The following is a 20,176-nucleotide window of genomic DNA, read 5'->3' as shown; positions in this document are numbered from 1 at the left end:
ACAATATAAACATGTTTTCTTTCCATGCTAAAATTGAAAAATGAACAAACTTTTGGTTTAACAACTTTCTCAAAATTTCTCAGACGAAAAAGATTTACACGCAACACCCGCTTCGATGGGAGTGAATGTATAAGCTTTAAATATTGTTTAAATTCTGTGGCTCGGTTTAGTGTACATTGCTTTATTTCCCATTTGTGTATCAGCGGGACTTTTTTCAACACGTATGGCTCTACAAATCTAAAAAAGCTAATAGCTAAACATGTTAAATTATAAACCATAAAAGCTGTTGCACTTTGGCATCTTCTCCACTTTAGTTTGGAGTGACTCAGTGTTGTTTTTAATACTCAGCGCCATCATTTGTTTTCGCCACCGCTATGAATTGTAAGAACTCTTTCTCTCTCTGTCTGTGTGAGTACAAGAGGGCACCATTAAGTAAACGGAGTATAAGGAGTAGGAAAACTCGCCTTGGCATTTTGCATCTTCATATGTGGACTCAGGGTCACGAGATGAATTTCGGAACTCAGAAGTGGACGCCCGGTTGGGTCATTCTGAAAATTTAGCAAAACTTGTTCAAAAACATAGCCGAATACATGTGGGTGACTTTTTTTTTTTTTTTTCCGAGCCGTGATAAAGTGTCAGCAGCTGCTGGGTGCTATTGGCTTGTACGGCTGATTACATAAGACAAGTCCGGAGTGACTGAAAAGCCTGAAGTGGCTCTTGAAAAGAAAACTACCAGCAGCCTCATGAATCATGAAATTCAAAAGAAAACCCAACCAGCGGTCCATCCACTTTGCTGTACAAAGAAACAACGCCGAGAGAAAGAACGATAACGGCAGTGCGCACATCGTCGATGAAAGAGTAACCAGACCCCTGGAGCCGCAGGGATAAATAAAGGAGTGAGGCTCATGGGTAATATTACCCTGCATGTCTCCCTTCTGCTTTTGGCCTTGCCTACCGTCATGCCACGAGCCGCCGGGCAGTGATGTCACTGCAACGGCAGAGGAGTTTGTTCGTCCAACACACACAGAGGGGAGCAAAAGAGCTGCATGCTTAAATGAATATGAATAATGAATATTAACTGCGTATTTACGCGTTTTAAAATCAACATTTATTCAGTAAATAGTCAACAGGGCAGTGTCAAAGACTGCCTCTTGCATTGACTAGATAACATCTGGCCAATTATGGTTTTCCATTTGTTCTGTTTTTTTTTCCTCTTTGGTTGTATTGTCACAAACATGACATACAAAAAAAAAAAAACAGAACAAATGAGAGCTTGGCCAACCCAAAAAAAATCACTAAATGTCAAAAACTGAGGAAGAGGATCCAATTGGTTTACACCGATATATAACCTCTGCCTCACCGCACGGTGTCACATTAAACTGCGCCCGTGCTTTCAACCCCAGTTCAGCCCCCTCAGCACTTTTGTCATGTGCTATAAATAGACACACAAACAGACACGCTCGGGAGCCATCGGGCCACATCTGCATTAGAAAAACGCCATTTTCGAGCCATAAAGATTCAAAGCTTTACCTGCAGGCTGTTAATGTGTTCATAGCGTGCACAGTTTGCTCCGAGAACACCACGATGCTTTGTTGCGTCGGGCACAGAAAGTGCCTCGGCCAGCCATCAGCATGAAATACTGCACACCTCCACGGGAGACCAAGGGCACTCTCACCAGGACTAAAGGAGGCTTTTAAATCTCATGTGAGAGTGCACGCGGACGGACACAAACGCACACACACACACACACACACACACACAGGGTATGAGTTGACAAACATTAGATCGCAATGATGTCTGTGACATTAATCCTGGTTATTGTATTCTGGACAACCAGAGCAAAATTCTTCACGAGTTTTTCGGAGCGAAATCTTTCGTTTCTCTTCTACGTCTGATTAATTAAAATCGAAGTAAGTACACACACCCCTCTAACTCCCTTTACTGAACCGTGTATGGCTGAATCTGTTGTATTTATAGCAGAAGGTTCCATGCAAATTGCCAGTCGGTGAAATAATATATTGGATATTATAACAGTACGATATTTTGTGCGAGGGGGCTCGATGACATATTCGTATAATTGTGTTTCACAAGTTATTTACTGTGTAGATTGTCACACTCTGGGTTATAGCCCTGTGAAATTTATGGAGTTTTAAAGCTGTTCATTGGAGGAACTATTTGGCATAATGACAGAAAACTATTGAAGTTATGAGTGTTTAACGGGGGCGGCGGGAGGCAGTGCTGACAAATGCGTGTAGATTTGAGGCAATACGAACTGAGAGAAAAAACAAACTCGAACCACCTAGTTATGAAGTGAGCTGAATTGCACAAAGGTCTGTTTGCCATGACCTTTAGCTGAATTACTTGGCAGGGGGATCTTTATATCATGATCCCCCCCCTTCCCTTCACCGTCTCACTATATTCCTCATTTGGGTGCCATCGGGTGAGACGCTCGTCTCTCTCCAGAATTTCACCCTTGATTTTGTAAACTTCTTGAATATCTCAACCCACTCAAATCACCGCTCGCCGACCGGTCTCTCTTAGTATGAAAATGTCTCGTGGAAATAAATGTGCTCCACTCAAAGTCTCCTACCTGCATCCAGGAAAGGCTTCTATGATTTGATCATGCTCATCGATTGTATTCTAAAAAAAAAAAGATCATTGTAATATACTGCATGATTTCCCTGATACACAAAATTAGAATATTGTGATAAAGTTCTTTACCTTCTGTAATGCAATCAGAAAAACAAAAATGTCGTACATTCTGGTTTCATTACAAATCAACTGAAATATTGCAAGCCTTTTATTATTTTGATATTGCTGATTATGGCTTACATCTTAAGAAAACTCAAAAATCCTATCTCAAAATATTAGAATATCATGAAAAAGTCATTTTTGTTTTTTTTTTTAATTGCATTACAGAAGATAAAGAACTTTATCACAATATTCTAATTTTCTGAGACAGTCCTGTACATACATATATACATGCCTGTGTGCATACAAACCTATCTATTTACCCTTTTACATGCACACATACATTTTCCATATATAGCCATGTTCTTCTAAATACAGTTAAAGCAAACTGTTTGACAAATTGTTGCTATTAATGATACGGTTGAAAGTCAGGAATGTTGATGCTTGTTTTCTGTGTGATTTTTGGGGTTGCTGGGGATGATGTGGGTGTGGTTTGGGGTGCAATGAATTCTGCTTTTTTTTTTTTTACCTGGAATTGAGCAGGAACATTTAGTTGTACTGCAGGCTTGTGTGGTGAGTCTGTTTCCCTGAATAAAACACTACAATACATTTAAAGATACATCGAAGAAACAGACCTTGAATTTTTACCAGATAGTTGGAAATTACAATTCGAGGTATTGAATAAAAAGAAAAATAAGCAAATCAGGTACACGATATCGCCAGTGTCAAGCATTTAGAAATATACTGCTCAAAAAAATAAAGGGAACACTTGAACAACACAATGTAACTCCAAGTCAATCACACTTCTGTGAAATCATAGTGTCCACTCAGGAAGCAACACAGATTCATTTTGACTTGTTTTAAGGACATTACATCAAAGTTGGATCAGCCTGGAGTTTGTTTTTACACTTTAATTTTGAGTGTGATTCCCAATCCAGACCTCCATGGTTGATACAATTGATTTCCATTGATCATTTTTGTGTGATTTTGTTGTCAGCACATTCAACCGTGTAAAGAGCAAAGTATTTCAAAAGAATATTTCAGTCATTTAGATCTAGGATGTGTTTTTTAAGTGTTCCCTTTATTTTTTTGAGCAGTGTATATACTTTCTATTGTCAGCGCACAGTCATGCTGATGAAGAGACTTACAGAGCTGCGACTGTTATGTAACAACTGGTCTTCACATAAATATTGTTGCATACTTGCCTGATTTTATTCTTTCGTTATATGACTGTAAACAACAACGAACTGAGTCTCCCCATCCTATGTGAAGATAAAGCATTTGTCAGATGAAAGTCCTTCCAGCGCTTTTCTTTATTCTTACTGATGATGTTTGTGTTCATCCCTTAAAGACATTCAAATCCTGCACAAACTTCCTCATGGATCATGAATATGAACATTTGCTGACACAATTTAGACAGCGTTATTGTGCCAGGGAGCTTTTGTTCGACACATCTGCTTCATCTCTGCTTTAAGCACATTTTATCCCCGATCCTCATAGGAAATAGCTGGAACACACGAAGCCGGGATCAGTTCTGGGTTTTTTTTTTTGCAGCATCCCAGCAGTAATGCAGTACAATCTTTCCATTTCACATTCTCAGAATCCCTAGGCTGAGCTACAACACAGTCTGACGTCAGAGCCCAGAGAATGTGTCTGTGTGTGTGTGTGTGTGTGTGTGTGCAGGCTTTGCTGTCAGCCCCCGCATGGCTTAAAGTGGAGGAGGGGCGGCGGGGGGGGGGACAGAGAGATATGGGCTTTGCACCCTGATGTAATTTCATTGTTTTGCCTGGTGATGCAGGATCCTGCACGGGGGTTTGAGGACCACGGCCCCCTGACGGCAGAGGAGCAGATCACAGGGACACAACGTGAACAAAATGGGAGCATCTTTGTTTAAACCTTACATTAAACACGCTCTCCCATTCTACAAGACCATAATGAGGACACAGATTGGGTTTTAATGAACACATTTTCCATCCTTCTATTACTTGGTCTTTAATGGAAACCAAAGCAATGTTTCTATATTATACTACAAAGGTGGCATGTCTGATGTGACCAGACTGCAGATCAGTTAGAAGACTACAGAACTGAGGGGGGGGGAAGACACACTGTCAATATACTGCCATCTGGTGGTCACATGGATATTTTCATCTGTGTTAGTGCATTTACAGGCATACATGCATGTATGCACACAAAAAAATATATAAATATGCACGCTAAAATTTTTAATCCATGTATAGAAAGTTAATACAAGCAGGATAAACTCAAATGTCAGGAAACTCATCTCAATACTACATTTCCTGTTGCAATATTTTCATTCATAAAAATATATATAAAATGGTTGTCAGAGGTATTGGGATATACAGGACTGTCTCAGAAAATAAGAATATTGTAGTAAAGTTCTTTATCTTCTGTAATGCAATTACAAAAACAAAAATGTCATACATTCCTTATTCATTACAAATCAACTGAAATATTGCAAGCCTTTCATTATTTTTTAATATTGCTGATTATGGCTTACATCTTAAGAAAACTCAAAAAAACCAACTCAAAATATTAGAATATCATGAAAAATTAATTTTTGTTTTTTTAATTGCATTGCAGAAGATAATGAGCTTTATCACAATATTCCAATTTTGAGACAGTCCTGTACTTTACAAACTCATAAGCAAAAGGAATTTCCTGTTATTTCTAAACACAAAAGGTTTTAAATAATAGCAATTTTGTTTTTCTGTTGCTTAATTTACATTCATGCCAACTACATTTGTCACAAAACATTCTCATTTGCCAGGAGAAAAAAATTTAGAGGGTTAGTAATGATGAGACAAGGCGTCAGATTCTCCATGAAACTGAGTTTAATAGATTGTTAAAAATAAGGCTATGACGCTATTTTAACAAACATTGATTGGGAGGAACCACCACTATGGCACCCAGAGGAGCCCATCACAATGTGGAAGATGACCATTCTCTGGGACTTTACAAATGGACACACACTGAGTACACATACACTGCACATTTGCAAAAACAAACACAAATGCATTCAGACCCAAATGTCTACAAACAAACATGGCAAACACACACACACACACACACACACACACACACACACACACACGCACCCACGCACACACACCCACACATATCCATTCCACCCAAAAAGGTGGTAATAAAGATTTAGCCAATACCATAGCAGTGTCGTCTTAAAAAACATGCATAGCTTAGTACATGAATGTGTTGTTGAAAACAATGGAAATTATTATTTGCTCATTTTGATCGAAGAGTTTGTCAAAAGAAAAGAAAAAAAAAACATTACATGACTTCGTTTTTATTGTAGTCATTATTAACAATCATGTAAACTCATTGGACTATTTTGCTTTCAATAGTCTGCTTTTACATTTTACTTTTGTAGAAAGTTACATTCTGAACCTGGATAGGCTTGTTAAAGGAAATAAATACTGGAATGGCAAAAGCACAATATAAAGTTAACATTTTGAACAGTATTTTGGAAATAAAAACACAAGACAAAGCTTGGACCAGGTTTTTAGACATAAAAACAAATTTAAACACCTCCTTCATATTGATATCCTATCATGTTTCCATCCTCATCACGACACACGTAAAAAAGTGTTTCAAAAAGTGTACAAAACACAAACAATGTCAAGAGCCACAACAACAAATTAAGAATAATAATTTCCTTTCAGCCTCCGAAATAATATATGCAATAACATACAAAACAACGATGTCGCGATCAGGAGACGTTCTTTAGTGCTAAGTACAGGTCAACTGGAAGGTGCCGAACAAAAATGTAACTTTCTGCCAAATTCCCTTATTCAAGCTTAGTTCCTTTGAGGAAATCCTGAAAATATACAGTGCACAAAGGTTACCTCTAAAAATGGTTGGACTGATGGAATACTCTCACGGTGCTACTTGTGTCCTTTGGTTACTGGGGTAACGCCTTTGCACAATTGTTCCCTTCTGGCGACGGGCACGCAGGTACGGCGTGCTGGTTATTCCTCTAGCATCTCTAAAAATTGGACATTTTAAAGTGCTGATGAGCTGAAGCAAACAGGAAACACCAAGGTGGCAACGAGGGGCAACATTTTTGGACACGTGCACACGCAGACAAATAGATAAACACACACAAGGACAGTCATTCGAGAGCCCCTCCCCCCTGCAACCTAATGCTAACCTACATTTTGCTGCATCTTCTATTACTATAAATGCCCAAACTACATGGGCCTTAGTGATTTAGCAGAGCGTGTAGTTGTGGAATAAACAGGGCTGGGTCTCGATCACAAATTGATACAACAACTCAAAAGTCTGCAACTTTTTCTGTGAAAAAGCACACTTCCTGTTTGCCGCTTAACATATACTTAATGTGCTTGCTATTTTTTTTTTTGTTCTATTTAAATACAGTGTATTTATACCTTTCGACTTGGATATTATATGGAAGGTTGATACCCAGCCCTGATAAAGAGGATTACAGAATGCTCAACACAAGTAAGACATCCATGTACTGTGAGCACGCACACACGCACACACACACACATACATACGTTTTATACGTCGTGGTATACAAATGTAAAAGTCTTAACGTGTATGATATAAAATATAGCTCGGTTCAAATCAAAGCATCCTGTTCCCTTTTAAAGGTCTGTAAAAATGTTTCAGGCGCCGTGTCTTTGTGGCGACACGCGATGCACACACACTTCACCTGATCATATGATTTTATATGTTGTGCTTGGCCCTTTTCCTGTGTGCAGCAGCTTCTCCGACACGCCAACCCGGGAGACAGGAGCACCTCGGACCGTGGACGTATTCTTGAACTAAACGTTAACTCCGGCACAGCCACTTCCAAATTCATGAGGATTAAACTGTACAAAATACAGACTAAAAATAATAGTTTCTTTTTACAAAGTAGTCAACTATCCAGGCATTTAGGACAATCAGTTATATGAAATCAAAAAGTGGAAGGAGGACATGCGTTGGTCGTGACCATCTGCTCATCTCAATCGTTGGAGGGCGTGACCTGCCACACGATGAGGTGGCTCTGCTCGGCCTTGGTGGGCGCCGAGGGCTGGCCAGCTGTCTGCTCCGGTAAACCGTCCAGCTCGCCGCTGTCATCGCCTGAAAAGAAACAGATTTTAATCAAATGAGAAAAAAATCCAAAGGTTTTTTTTTTTTTTTTTTTAAACAAAAGGTTAGTTTTGTAGCGTAAATAATACATCAACAAAGACTCTTCACATTTTAAGCAAATGATTTTTTTCATCAAAAGGACTCATATAACAAAAGGTCTGTGACTTATCATGTAGTTTTTTTTTCAACTGCATTGATATGTTTCTTGAGCTTATATCAACATGCAACAAGACATTGCTTTGAATCTAAACATTTTTTTCGTTTAACACCAAAAAGAAGTTAGTTCAAGAGGGATTTTAATTCCAATTTGAAAATATGAATTATGTCAAGAGAATATATCAATTTTGGGTCACAAAGATGCCTATATAAAAATTAAGTTTCAATGAGATAAAATTCAATTTAATGCTGGATGATGCTTATTCAATTTCAGAGAGACCTAGTTAATGTCAGATGTCATAAAAGCGGAAAATAATACCATCAATGAATACAAGACGCTGTTATGGTGCCAGTTTCTAGTTAGTTTGATGTTGACATCGGTTGCTGGGAATTTAGACATTAAAATCTGATCCAATATTTTACCAGTGGAAATTTTTTTCCAACAACTACAATATTGCTTTACTGTATCTATAAAAGCCCTAAATATCAGACACATAGGTCAACGTCTATTTTACAATTAGACCCACATCTGCATTTCTTCTCAGAGAGAGACTCAAACACTGTGTTTTCCTTGCACACATTCAGTGTGATCCTCTGTGGCCTTCAAGCACCAATCTGGTATTGTTGTCTCACCCATCCTGAAATCGATATAGCCTTCTCCGCCACTCATGACCAGGTAGGTTTTGGGCTCGGAGGATGCCGTGTCAGAGGATTCGGATGGAGGGTCATCGGAGCCTGAATCAGCGCTCCCCGGTGGGGGCATCGCCTGACCTGTCGCCAAAAAAACAAATGACCAATAGTAGCGCTTAATTTACCGCAGAGACAAAAAGAGGAGGAAACTGGAATATTAGAGGTAATGGTTCAATAAAATTAAAGTAACTCCTCTTGCAAAGTCAATGCTCACCTGGGACGGTAACAAAAAACTTGACAGCATCTCGATGTCCATGGAAACACAGCTGGGCGTGGGCCATAGAGCAGTACGGCACAGAGCTTCCCGCCATTGCGCAGTCTGCACCGTCATCGCTGTAAACCCGCACGGCGCTGCCAGGCCAATTTGGCACCCCCCCTGTTATCTTGCTGGCTGAAGGAACAGAGAATCCATGAAAAAAAAAAAAAAAACATCTTACAATCATCTATGCCAGAGACAGTAATGGTCAATAAAAAACTCTGTGACTGAGAAAAAACATAGTAGTAGTAGATGTTTCTGAAATTGGGAAGGGAATCACACAGGAAAGTCAAGGAGCTCAACACACAAACATGTGATCCCCATCCATCCAGCCATTATCTACTGCTTATCCTGCACTCAGGGTCACTGGGATGCTGCGGGCTATCCCAGCTGTCACTGGGCAAGAGTTGATGACAGGGGCACATATAAAAACAAAAAACCATCCTCGCTCTCGTTCAAACATCCGGGCGATTTTTCCATTTTTTTTCCGATTAACTGTTTTAGAACTGTGGGAGGAAACCCACACAGACACGGGGAGAACATGCAAACTCCACACAGGAAAACCCCCTGTGGGAATCTACTAAGGGTCCTAACTATTGCGCAAGCATGTTTTACCATGTGATCCCCTCATCCAGTAAGAGACTTCTTTTTTAACTCTATGAGCAATAAACACGTTGCATAGAATTTCTACAATCTTCAAGTTTTTTGTTGTCACTTTTGGAAAAAAAATCTTTAAGATTCAAAGTGTTTGTTGCCATGCGTACAGTCGGGAAACGTGTTCAAGTATCCTCGGTGGCAGCGGCTGAAGCCTTGGCCAAGAGAGACTCAAGATACAGACCCCCCGGCTTCTGAAGGTGAGTGAAGACGCGAGGTATAAAGTGTGTGGGTGAAGAGTGTGCGCAAGAGTGCAGATTTATTTGAAAGCAGAGATGAAAAGTAAAAAAAGCACGCAGACAAGATAAAGTATCAAGGGCAAAGAGAATATGAGTGTAAGACTTTATGTTCGAAATCAGGCAAAGACGATTTCAATTTCCATCAAAATGTAATTGAAATTGCAATAGACTGTCTTTTTTTGACTAAAATCTGGTTAGTAAAATACAAAAAGGAGATATAACTTTTTATTGAATGTGTGCTACGAATGAGGTATTACATCAAGCTGACTTAACAGGAGAAAATACAATACTATTAAAACTATTGTTACTGTCATTAGCAGCAGCATTAGATGACATTTATATTGTAATAGATTACAAAAAGAAAATCATATCGTTACAAATGATTCTGATTGCTTTCGTGAAAGCAGGATCTTAATGTGCTGATTGATTTCTTCAGTGTTATAATGAGTGTTAAGGAACTAAATAACCAAGGCTTTGAGTCCTGAACAAATGTTTCACCTTTGCTGGCTAGAGAGAACCCACAAGGCGTGGTTTTGCGTCAATTTTGAGTAAATATATTCCGATATGCATGATAGTTTGAGTTGTATATTTACACATCAGAAAATCTTGAACTATTTATTTCAGCATTGGCCTTTTGTTTGCAGCTTGTTTTTGAAAAGCATGAAACCAGATGACATGTCTGTTGTGCCTGTTGATGAAATGGCGGCACCATACCTTCAGACAATGGGATGGAAATGATCACCCCGTTTCCTGTTCCCACCCAGAGTCGGCCACAGGAAACCACGAGAGCGGTGATTCTTACAAAAGAGAAGCCCAGTTTGCCCGTACCTGCAAGCACAGAGACAGATCTGCTTGGCATTTTCCACTACATCTGAAAAGTTGTTCAAAATTAGCAATTAACATTATTACAGATCCCCAGGGGAAATCATTTCTGATGTTGACCAGCGGTTGTACCAAGCATCTTGCTGACATAGGGCTCTATGTCCACGTCCTGGAGGTGCTGGTATGTGTGGGCGTGAAACAACCGAAGGGTCGAATCGAGTCGAATGGACACCCAGATGCCGTCTCCGACCCAGGCCAGCTGCCGGACCTGGCTCTCTTTGCGGGGATGGGCGTCAAACGATTTCTGCTCGGGAGAGAGATGAAATGACACGATTGCTATTTGTGAGATGTTTTTTTTTTCTCCTTAAGTAGCAATCGGAAAATGATAGAGCTTCTTAAGAAGTAAGCTCTTTTTTTGCAATTTCTCATTGATAATCAACCATCCAGAGCTGACTTTTTTGACAAATAACAAAAGTGGGTTTAATATTGATTTGGGGTTAATGAAACAAAAATGATGTTGAAAAAAAATGATACCAAAGTCATTAACACACAGGTCTAAGCAATTTTAGTCCTTTAACTCTTATGATGTTTGTAAACATACTTATGCACTGATGCCTTTCTGATTTTTGACCATTATGACAATGATTTTTACGTAAGCCAATTGGATTCATTCCAGACTTAATAGGTCGATGGAAATGACAGGGGGAAAAAGTCACAGTGAGGTTCTAAAAGGGTACCTTTTTTTTGATTTATTAACAAAACAGAAAGAAAAAATTGACATTTTAAAATAAGTTGTGGGTGACTGACGGATAAAGAAAAGGCATACCTCTATACTCATGGCCTTGGGTTGGATGACGTAGATCTTGTTCCTGTAGCCGCACCACACCTTGTCGTGGACGACAGTCATACAGCGGATGGAGTGGTGGGGTCGACCAAGATCCAGCAGGTGGTAGTTTGTCAGATCCCACTGGCCATCTGCTTTTGGAAAAAAAATAAAAAGCATGGCGTTAAACCATCATCCGAATTATTTACTCCCTTATACGTTGTTAATAGAGAAAATGTTTTTTTAAATCACATTTGCCTCGGGCGACACGGTAATTGTAGATTTGCATCATTAATCGAATAGATTAACATGGTTTCTACGCCACTCAAAGATAACTTACCGATTGCTCTGTGGAAAATTGCTAATGTCCCATCGGCCAGTGCCACCAGAACTCTGCCTTTAACATGCCTGTGTAAAATGATGAATTTTTTGGTATACATGGAATACGCATTGTATATCCATGTGTCTGTTTGTGTCCTTAAATAATAGTTTTGTGCACTCACACTATACTGAGGATGGAGTCCTTCAGCTTGATAGCATGAAGACACTTCCTCCACCTGGCCACAGACGAGTGGACGTAGAGACTGGAGAAGAAAAAAGGGCAAGGTGATACATCGGCTTAAGAACGCCACATTAAGAATTAAGTCATAAAAAAAATAAAATAAAATAAAATAAAATGAAAAAAAATTACGAAAATAACACTGGATCATTTAAAAAAAAGTTTTTACTTGAATTTTTTTTAATTGTGTTTTATGATTGCCAGTATTAGTGTAATCGTAACGCCCTCTGCTGGCCATGCTGCTCACCATCCGTTCTGAGCTCCCAGCCACATGGTAGGGAGAGCGCTGCTCATCCTCTGGGCGTCTCCTGCTGAAGGGTCTGACTCCTCAGGCAAGGATGTCCCAGAGCCTCTGGAAAAAAAAAATGTAAAGCTAAAACACAGGTGGGCGATCGATCGACATCTCCAGATGACTAATGATGCTAAACCTTATATTAGTGATTGATTTGTGCTGCTGTTTTTTTTTTTATGGTGTTGTATAACGACGGCCAATTCCCTTTTGACATGCTTCCTAACTGTCCTTTTTTTTTTTTATTGAGCCACAACCCATCTTTGACATGGCTGACAGGGCTTAAAAAAAATAAAAATAATAAATTAAAAAAAAAGCCCGCCATTCAGGCAAAGAGAAGTAAGAACAATTTGCTGTCCGTGATTAAAGCGATTAAAAACCTGGGAGATTAATCAAAAAGTCTTCTTTGTAAACCTGAAAATTGTAGCTTAAAAAAACATTATTTAATCCTCCAGCCTCCATTTGTGAATAAAAATGTACGGTATTTATTATTTATCTGCCAGCATCTTGGCACAGATGAATAATATCCTGATTTTCGTCCGACGTAATGAGATATCCATTGATTATCTCACAAACACATTGGGAATAAGACAGGATAACCAAAAGTTATCCTAACGGGAAAGCTACGGTGATTACGTTGATGAGATTCCTCACCGCTGTGTGTCGAGAGGAGGGGAGTCAGTAGGCTCGACCCCGAGTGGGTCGGTAAACACATGCTCGGTGTAGATTCCCGGCTGGTTCTGATCCGCTCCCTGCTCATCTTCCCCGTCTTCACCTACGCCGGCGTTAGCCTCTGTGGCTTCGGTTGCTTCCTCGGCGGGGGGAACCCCATCCTCCGCTGGGATGCTCTCTCTTGACACCTCGGCTGTGGAGGATGTGAATCACGCATTTTGAGTCGGGAAATACTAAAGGAGGTCTATGAAACATCCGCAACAGTCATACAACAGTGTCATGGAAAATCTGTGACTTTTCTATTTTAGGAAGGTGGAAATTTATCATCACCCTTCCCAATATCTTTGATTTTACTTTTGCATTTATTGAGCTCCGAATAACTATGAAAAGTCTGGGTTTCAGGAGGCTAAATATTCATGCCTTTTAAGTAAGATGAGAAAAGTGAAATATCCAGAATTATTAATGCAAAGGATAAAATTTGTCAACACCTTCCCTTATTTAGTCAAGTCAAATTGACTTGAAAATTTAAGAAGAGTTGACCTTTCCAACAAACTTTATTACAATCAACATGGCGATTACTTCATTACCCCATTAACTAGCAGTCCTAAGCAAAAGGTATCATATTCATTGGTCCAATAATCTTCTTCTCCTCTTCCTCCTCCTCCTTTCGGCTTTTTTGTGGCGGCAGGTGTCGCCACAGCGAATCAACCTTCTCCATCTAACCTCTCTACACACTACCTTCATATCGTCTCTCACTACGTCCATAAATCTTCTCTTTGGTCTTCCTCTAGACCTCCTGCCTGGCAGTTCCAACTCCAACATCCTTCTACCAATATATTCACTATCTTTCCTCTGTACATGATTGAACCATCTCAGTCTGGCTTCTCTGACCTTCTCTCCAAAACATCTAACATGTGCTGTTCCTCTGATGGACTCATTCCTGATCCTATCTATCCTCGTCACTCCTAAAGAGAACCTTAGTATCTTCATCTCTGCAACTTCTAGCTCTGCCTCCTGTCTTTTTGTCATTGTAACTGTTTCTAGTCCATACAGCATCGTGGGTCTCACCACTGTCTTGTACTCCTTTCCTTTCATTCTGGCTGATAGTCTTCTCTCGCATAGTAACCCTGACTAATGTCGGAGTTTTTTGTCAAGCGTATTCCTCACAACACAGAGGGATACACAAGTCGAGACATAAACCAAGAATATTCATTTGTGACCTATTCTTTAACGGTTCAGGAGAAACGAAAAGCAATCGAGCCTTGCACCTGAGCTGGAGAGACTGTTTTGGTCGGCTGAGCGGTCAGCGGCGCCTGAGCTGGCAGTCTGTGGGATGGCGGTGGTCCCCTCTGCTGCCATGGCACTGTCGCTGACGTTGGAGCCGACACTGGCCACACTGCCAGCCAGCGACACCCTGTCGCTTTGACTTGCTTCCAAGTCTTGAGGTACCTCCTCACCTACCAGGTAATCAGTGTCCAACACCCCTGCAAGAAAAAATAACAATTAATGTGTAATTGCTTAACTGGATATATTGATTCAAAAGAATGTGCAGTAATACCTTGACTTACGAGTTTCATCTGTTCTGTGCACAAGCTCATCACCCAATTTGCCCAAATATGGAATTCAATTTCCCCATCAAAATTAATTAAAAAAAAATAATAATAAAAAAAAATTATATCATAATCGTAAAATTAAGATTAAAATAATATAATAATAAAAAAGTAAAATGTGAAGAAATACACTTTTTTAGTGTATTCACCCTTTAGGTCGGACAAAGATGTTGGGAGCCGTGGGGGAGATCGGACAACTTGCAGTCTGTGCTGCACTTTATTAAAAAAACTTCATTTAGCAATGGAGTGAATTCTTGGTCCCCTTTTTAAAAATGATCAAACCGTACCCAACCGACTTTGAATGACTCTTCCGATCCCTTATCCAATTGATGTTCCTGCCATCTGCTGCACCAAATCCCTATAAATGTGTCGTGCCTTCTCACCGATGATGCTCTCGGTCACGGTATCTCACCGACAACAACTTCTCCATCTCTTTATGGACAAGTCGACAACATGCACACCTAACTCATGTCTGCCAAAGATTTTCACTGAGCAACAGAATTCGTAAGTTGATTCACTCGTAAGTCAAGGTTTCACTCTAGTATTATATTATTTATGGGGGGCAAAAAAAATACCTGGTACACTAGCAATGCAGACAACATGGGTATTGCAAGCATAGAAGCTGTCAATCAAGTCAGATGGTTGACTGGCATCCAACACCAAAACCTTGGTGGAGGAGTGGGTGCTGGTGCACACCCACACCTTACTGGACACTTCTTCCTGGAGGATTGGCTTCCGTTCCTTCTCGTGCTCCCTTTTCTCCTGATCCTTTTCGGAAAAAAAGAAGTTGACATTTTATCAAGAGAACACGAAAAGCGAAGCTTCCGGAAATCATGGCGAAATACACTCCTGACCTTACTATCCTGCTCTAACTGATCCAAGCTGCTCTGAGAGCCCTTCAGCCTCATTAGATCCGATGTGGGTAGAGTCTTTCCCCCTAACAGGTTGACACCCGCAGCGCACCAAAGCTGGAAAACAGACAAGGAATACTTTAAAATATACATTGACATTACTCAACTTTTGTAGTAATTAAGAGTCATACAAGACATGCAAAATAACACACGCCAACAGATGTTACCTTCATGGAAGCATCTTTCTGATCCAGGGGTCTCAAGTATACTGGTACAGGTAAATTCATTTTGTTCTCCACCTGCCCACCGTTTGACCCCTTTTCCGGGAATAAAACATATGTCGCAGATGTGAGAGTGCTGAATAGTATTTTTTTAACAGAAATAAAGGTAAGAATAAGAAGGACAAGGAGGAGAAGGAGAAGGAGAAATCTAAAACACTTTTCCTGTTTAAAGGAGAAGATGTAAGAGCAGGACACAGTGAAATACTTCTAAATATTACTCTTCTGTCAATAATGTAGTCAGGAAACAGAGCGATTAGGGATTTCAATTAACCTACCGCATGTTTGTTATTTTCGGAGGAAAGAAGACTTTTCCACAGAGTGGATGCACAAAATGTAAAGGCCCCTCTTGAGAACAATCTTTTTTGGACCCCGGAGATACACAAATGGCTAGAATCCTGGGAGCGCAATGTAGGCCCAAGCACATGCAGTATGACTTCACCAAGACAAATACATAAAATGGTGCAGTACCCTGACTATTTTATGGGTGAGGGGCAATGCACTGAAGCCCTTGCAGGCCTCAAAAAATTCTTCTTTGGCAACCCAGTTGTAAGATCACTCCCAAAAATCCATTTGTGTTGTCACAAATGTATGAATTAGGAACGACAATTCCTTCAATGACAAAGCAGGTCTCATCCTAATGAAGATATTTTGAAGTCAGTCAAAATGATTGACTTGCAGCCTCAACAAAATAGCTTGACTTAAACATCAATGGATACATGGATGTTTAAGGATGGATTTTGCGGACGTGTCTTTAAAATTATGGAAATAAGAAACCAATCAAAAGACATATTTTTCTTTCAGAATGCTATTGAAATTGGAGAATTCCCCGACCTTGAACTTGCTGGGGAGGCTCCAGCCGTGAGCAGTAACCCGTCCATCTTCCTTCTGCATGTGGGCCTTGACCTGTCTATACCGGGCCCTCTTCTGCTCTTTGCGGGATGGCGAACTACACTGGTCTTTTCTACAGAAAGAACATAGAGAACGATTAAACATATATATATACAGGTATATAAATATATCTATTTTCTGTAAAGCAAATTGGGTTACAACAGTTTGTACATACTGCTCTCTTGAGTTCCCTTATGTCCCTTTCCTTTGTGACAAAATAAAGAAAGTTCACTGCCCCTTAAACTGCATGACTCACTCTTCATTGAGAAAATCGAAGGTCTTGGACTTCTCGGTAGGGAACTGGGAGAAGGTGCTACTTCTTTTCACCAGGCTTCCGGGGGAGTTGAACTTTACGTTGGACTGAGGCTCCATCTTCTTAATGGCAGGGGCGCTGGAGGAGGAGCTAAACAGTCTGCTGAAGCTGAAGGTGACCAAGTCGCAGACAGCCAATTGGGGAAAATGCAGGGAAAAAGAGCAAGGCGGCAGGGGAGGGGTCACCAATTGTCTAGACACAAACAGCATCAACAGCAACAACCACCAACATTTACTATACTGTGACATAAAGCATGCTGGGATGGATCTGAGTTCTGATTTGACAGCTCGATTAAGTATGGTGAACTGGACTGCTAGCGGTTTACTTTTCACGGTTTCACTACTTCACGGACTGGCATTGTGTTCTGCATTCTGATTGGCTAAAAAGTCACTCCGCTTCTTCTCTACCTGTGCGTCAATAACGTTGAAGTTTAGTATGTACACATACGTAAAACAGCTTGCCAAATTCACATTACGTACGTGCAAATTCTCTTGCAATTTTGAGTTTCTCTAAAACCCCTAATGTTGACAAAACGCTCTGGATCGACAAAAGCACCTGCGGCAGGACACAAAAGGCAGCGGAAGATGCTATCTATTGCAGATAAAGTTAAACTTCTGGACATGCTAAGGTAAAAGCTATGCGGCTGTAGGTCGCCATAACGGAATTAATGAATCGTCCGTTCCTTCCATAACGAAGGAAGAAAAAAACATTAAGACGACAGCAGCAATGTATAATAGAGTATTTCATTGTATAATAATTGTAAAAAAAAAAAAAAAGGTTTCTACTTCACGGATTTTGCCTATCATGGGTTCTTTTTGGAACGTAACCCCCGCAAAAAACAAGGGCATACTGTATTTCAACGAACACACATGCGTTCAGCTTTGGCACCTCCACCTTTTTAATTCCCAACTGGACACAAATAAGAAAAGGAATTGTATAAATAGTACAATTTTGACCCTTATTTACAGATTTTGCCCTCGACATCCTATTTGTTTCAGACACCATTTCCGTTATTAACCATACAATATAATAAATTCAAATGTCATTACTGAAACCGATCCTCAAATCATCATAGCACTGAATTAGAGTGCAACTAGTTGGCTTGCCAATGTCCCAAAAAAAGTACGGTTTCTCTATCGTCTTATATCTCAATCATATAAAAATGTAAAAACTGATCTGTGTGTGTGGACTGTGGGGAAAATTCTGTCTGTCTTCTGATCCGTGCGAGTAGACAGAGAGGGAAAAAACATCAAAAGGCAGGCGGGAGACGGGAGAGCCCATGGCACAGGGACGGTAATGCCTGAGCAGTTTGTGGTAAACAAAACTGCACGGTTGCATGGAGAGAGTATATCACGGACAGAGACATTGAAGTTGGATCCAGTCGTAATAAAGGAACAGCTCTTTGTCAAAGAAAGAGGGCAAGAGACAGTGATATTTGGCTTAGAGATTTACTTAACCGTCTTCACCTAATGCTGCCAAATCCCCCCGGAAGAGATGAGGAAAAAAATGTATTTGAATGATAATTTGAGAGCGAGAGCCCGGTCGAAAGATTGAAAATAAATTTAGACAGACTTCAAATTTGGAAACTTGGGAGGACTCACAACTGCCAGATGCTGGATTTCTTTTTTTCCGTGAGTGCTGGATTTTCCCTCGAAGCCCTAGAAAAGAAGAGCAAGATATCAGTCACCCTGTTTTACCAGTTTTTACTGTTTCCTGTTCCCTTATATCTACTTGAGTTAGTGCACCACATTCCCCCTCTACCCTGATTTTGTTTGCGCCAGCATGTAAAGGCAATAATCACAATCGATCCACACGCAATTGTGCCGAGAACTTGTGTGGAGGCGATGACGTTTGTATTTGTTATGAATCAACCGGGTGTGGCACGTACCTTAAGTCAACCACATCTAGACTTATTCTAAAAAGACACAAAATGGGATTTTGACGCTGCATAGATAATGTGAAGAAACATTAATGTATATCAGTGGTCCACAAACTACAGCCCGTGGGCCGGATACAGCCCGTCTCCACATTGTGCCCGGCCCCTGAACAATACCAGAGATGCATTATGATTTATTTTTTTTTTAATTCTGGCCACGTAATCGTAATTTGTGCATGCTTAGAACATAGCATTCAATTCAACCCTTCTGCAGTCTGTGCCTTATCTGAAACCACTCCTTAAAAAAAAAATCCTGGACACACCCCTGTCAAATAATATGGAATAATGGCGAAAAGATTAGGCAAGAGAAAAATAGATCCGAGAACGCAGGTGTTGGTATCAGTTCGGTTTCATAGCCTACTTATTTTCTGGTTGTGAATTTGATACGAGAGCTGCAAACAGTTGCGTCTATGAGAAAGTTAATGTTCCTTTGTCTTTTTATCCTTGAAAAACTTGAAAAGGGTTATTTGGTTATTATTTATTTCATAAATAGTGCTATTTATTTCATTAATCATGTTATTATTTATTTTCTGATTTTTTTTTTGACTTTCAAGATCCCAGAAAGGGTTAATTATTGGTTATGTGTGGCTTTCTGGAAAACAATAAATGTCTGCGACCGTCACACTTTTTGTTACAAACCGGCCCGGCCCCCCGTCAGAGAAGGGAAAAGTTATTTGGCCCTCGCGGGAAAAAGTTTGGGGACCCCCGATGTATATGAAACCTGATGGGGGGTATATGAATCCCAGACAGTCTTTGAAAAAAAGCAGGTCATAAATTTAATGGAAATGTGTGTAAATGTTTCTATCTTTGCTCATCTTCTACTCTCCTCTCCACACCTGATCATCTCGGTCCACCGCACAGCTTCCTGTAGCTCCATTAGTCTCTCTTTGTATTGGTTCCTCTCCATCAGGACTCTGGCCATTTCCACTCTGGTAAAGCGCTTCCTCTGGGCTGTTGGCACGTCGCTCTGTGGCAAACGCCGATTACAGAACAGAAAAAAAAAAAAAAAAAAAACCTTGTCGGCTCGGGAGTGACAAGAGATAAATCGGTGAACGTCACTGTCAATTTACAAAATACTCACATCCTCTTCATCTTTACTTTTCTGTTTTACTTCCTCGATCTCCACTCGTGATCTGGAAAAGATGATCCACTCTGAATAACTTTCTCATGGCATGAATAACAATAAAAAGAGGGGTCAAGGAGTGGAATAAGTCACCCATTCTTTCATTCATTTGTTATCTATACCACTTATCCTTCAGTCACAGTAGCGGCGGGCTGGTCCTTGTACCAGCAGTCATTGGCCAGTTGATCAG

The 20,176-nt window shown here is 40.2% G+C and overlaps 1 protein-coding gene across 9 annotated transcripts in view; it reads right to left on the bottom strand.

Annotated features, from left to right (window-relative positions):
* Positions 1 to 5,525: 5,525 nt before the first annotated feature.
* spag9a (sperm associated antigen 9a) overlaps positions 5,526 to 20,176 on the bottom strand; it is a 28,193-nt gene continuing 13,542 nt past the window's right edge. For 6 of the 9 annotated variants that reach the window (XM_086175535.1, XM_086175536.1, XM_086175531.1 and 3 more), the window contains 19 exons: positions 19,945 to 19,996; positions 19,700 to 19,830; positions 18,529 to 18,585; positions 16,871 to 17,035; positions 16,558 to 16,687; positions 15,673 to 15,762; positions 15,449 to 15,562; positions 15,170 to 15,362; positions 14,253 to 14,468; positions 12,967 to 13,177; positions 12,271 to 12,375; positions 11,968 to 12,048; positions 11,805 to 11,872; positions 11,468 to 11,619; positions 10,774 to 10,945; positions 10,534 to 10,647; positions 8,885 to 9,061; positions 8,614 to 8,751; positions 5,526 to 7,815 (listed from right to left, as the gene is read on the bottom strand). In XM_086175535.1, coding sequence (XP_086031661.1) covers positions 7,697 to 7,815; positions 8,614 to 8,751; positions 8,885 to 9,061; positions 10,534 to 10,647; positions 10,774 to 10,945; positions 11,468 to 11,619; positions 11,805 to 11,872; positions 11,968 to 12,048; positions 12,271 to 12,375; positions 12,967 to 13,177; positions 14,253 to 14,468; positions 15,170 to 15,362; positions 15,449 to 15,562; positions 15,673 to 15,762; positions 16,558 to 16,687; positions 16,871 to 17,035; positions 18,529 to 18,585; positions 19,700 to 19,830; positions 19,945 to 19,996 — 2,485 coding nt within the window. In that variant the 3' untranslated portion in view covers positions 5,526 to 7,696. The remainder of the gene's footprint in view (positions 7,816 to 8,613; positions 8,752 to 8,884; positions 9,062 to 10,533; positions 10,648 to 10,773; positions 10,946 to 11,467; positions 11,620 to 11,804; positions 11,873 to 11,967; positions 12,049 to 12,270; positions 12,376 to 12,966; positions 13,178 to 14,252; positions 14,469 to 15,169; positions 15,363 to 15,448; positions 15,563 to 15,672; positions 15,763 to 16,557; positions 16,688 to 16,870; positions 17,036 to 18,528; positions 18,586 to 19,699; positions 19,831 to 19,944; positions 19,997 to 20,176) is intronic. The other 3 variants (XM_086175537.1, XM_086175532.1, XM_086175533.1) reach the window with 1 other exon arrangement.

This window comes from Fistularia commersonii, chromosome 28, assembly GCF_037954325.1.
Source record: "Fistularia commersonii isolate RoL2024-O1a breed Wild chromosome 28, RoL_Fcom_v1.0, whole genome shotgun sequence".
Taxonomy (NCBI): domain Eukaryota; kingdom Metazoa; phylum Chordata; class Actinopteri; order Syngnathiformes; family Fistulariidae; genus Fistularia; species Fistularia commersonii.
Note: the sequence above shows the minus strand (reverse complement) of the source record. Positions and strands in the feature narration are given on the sequence as shown.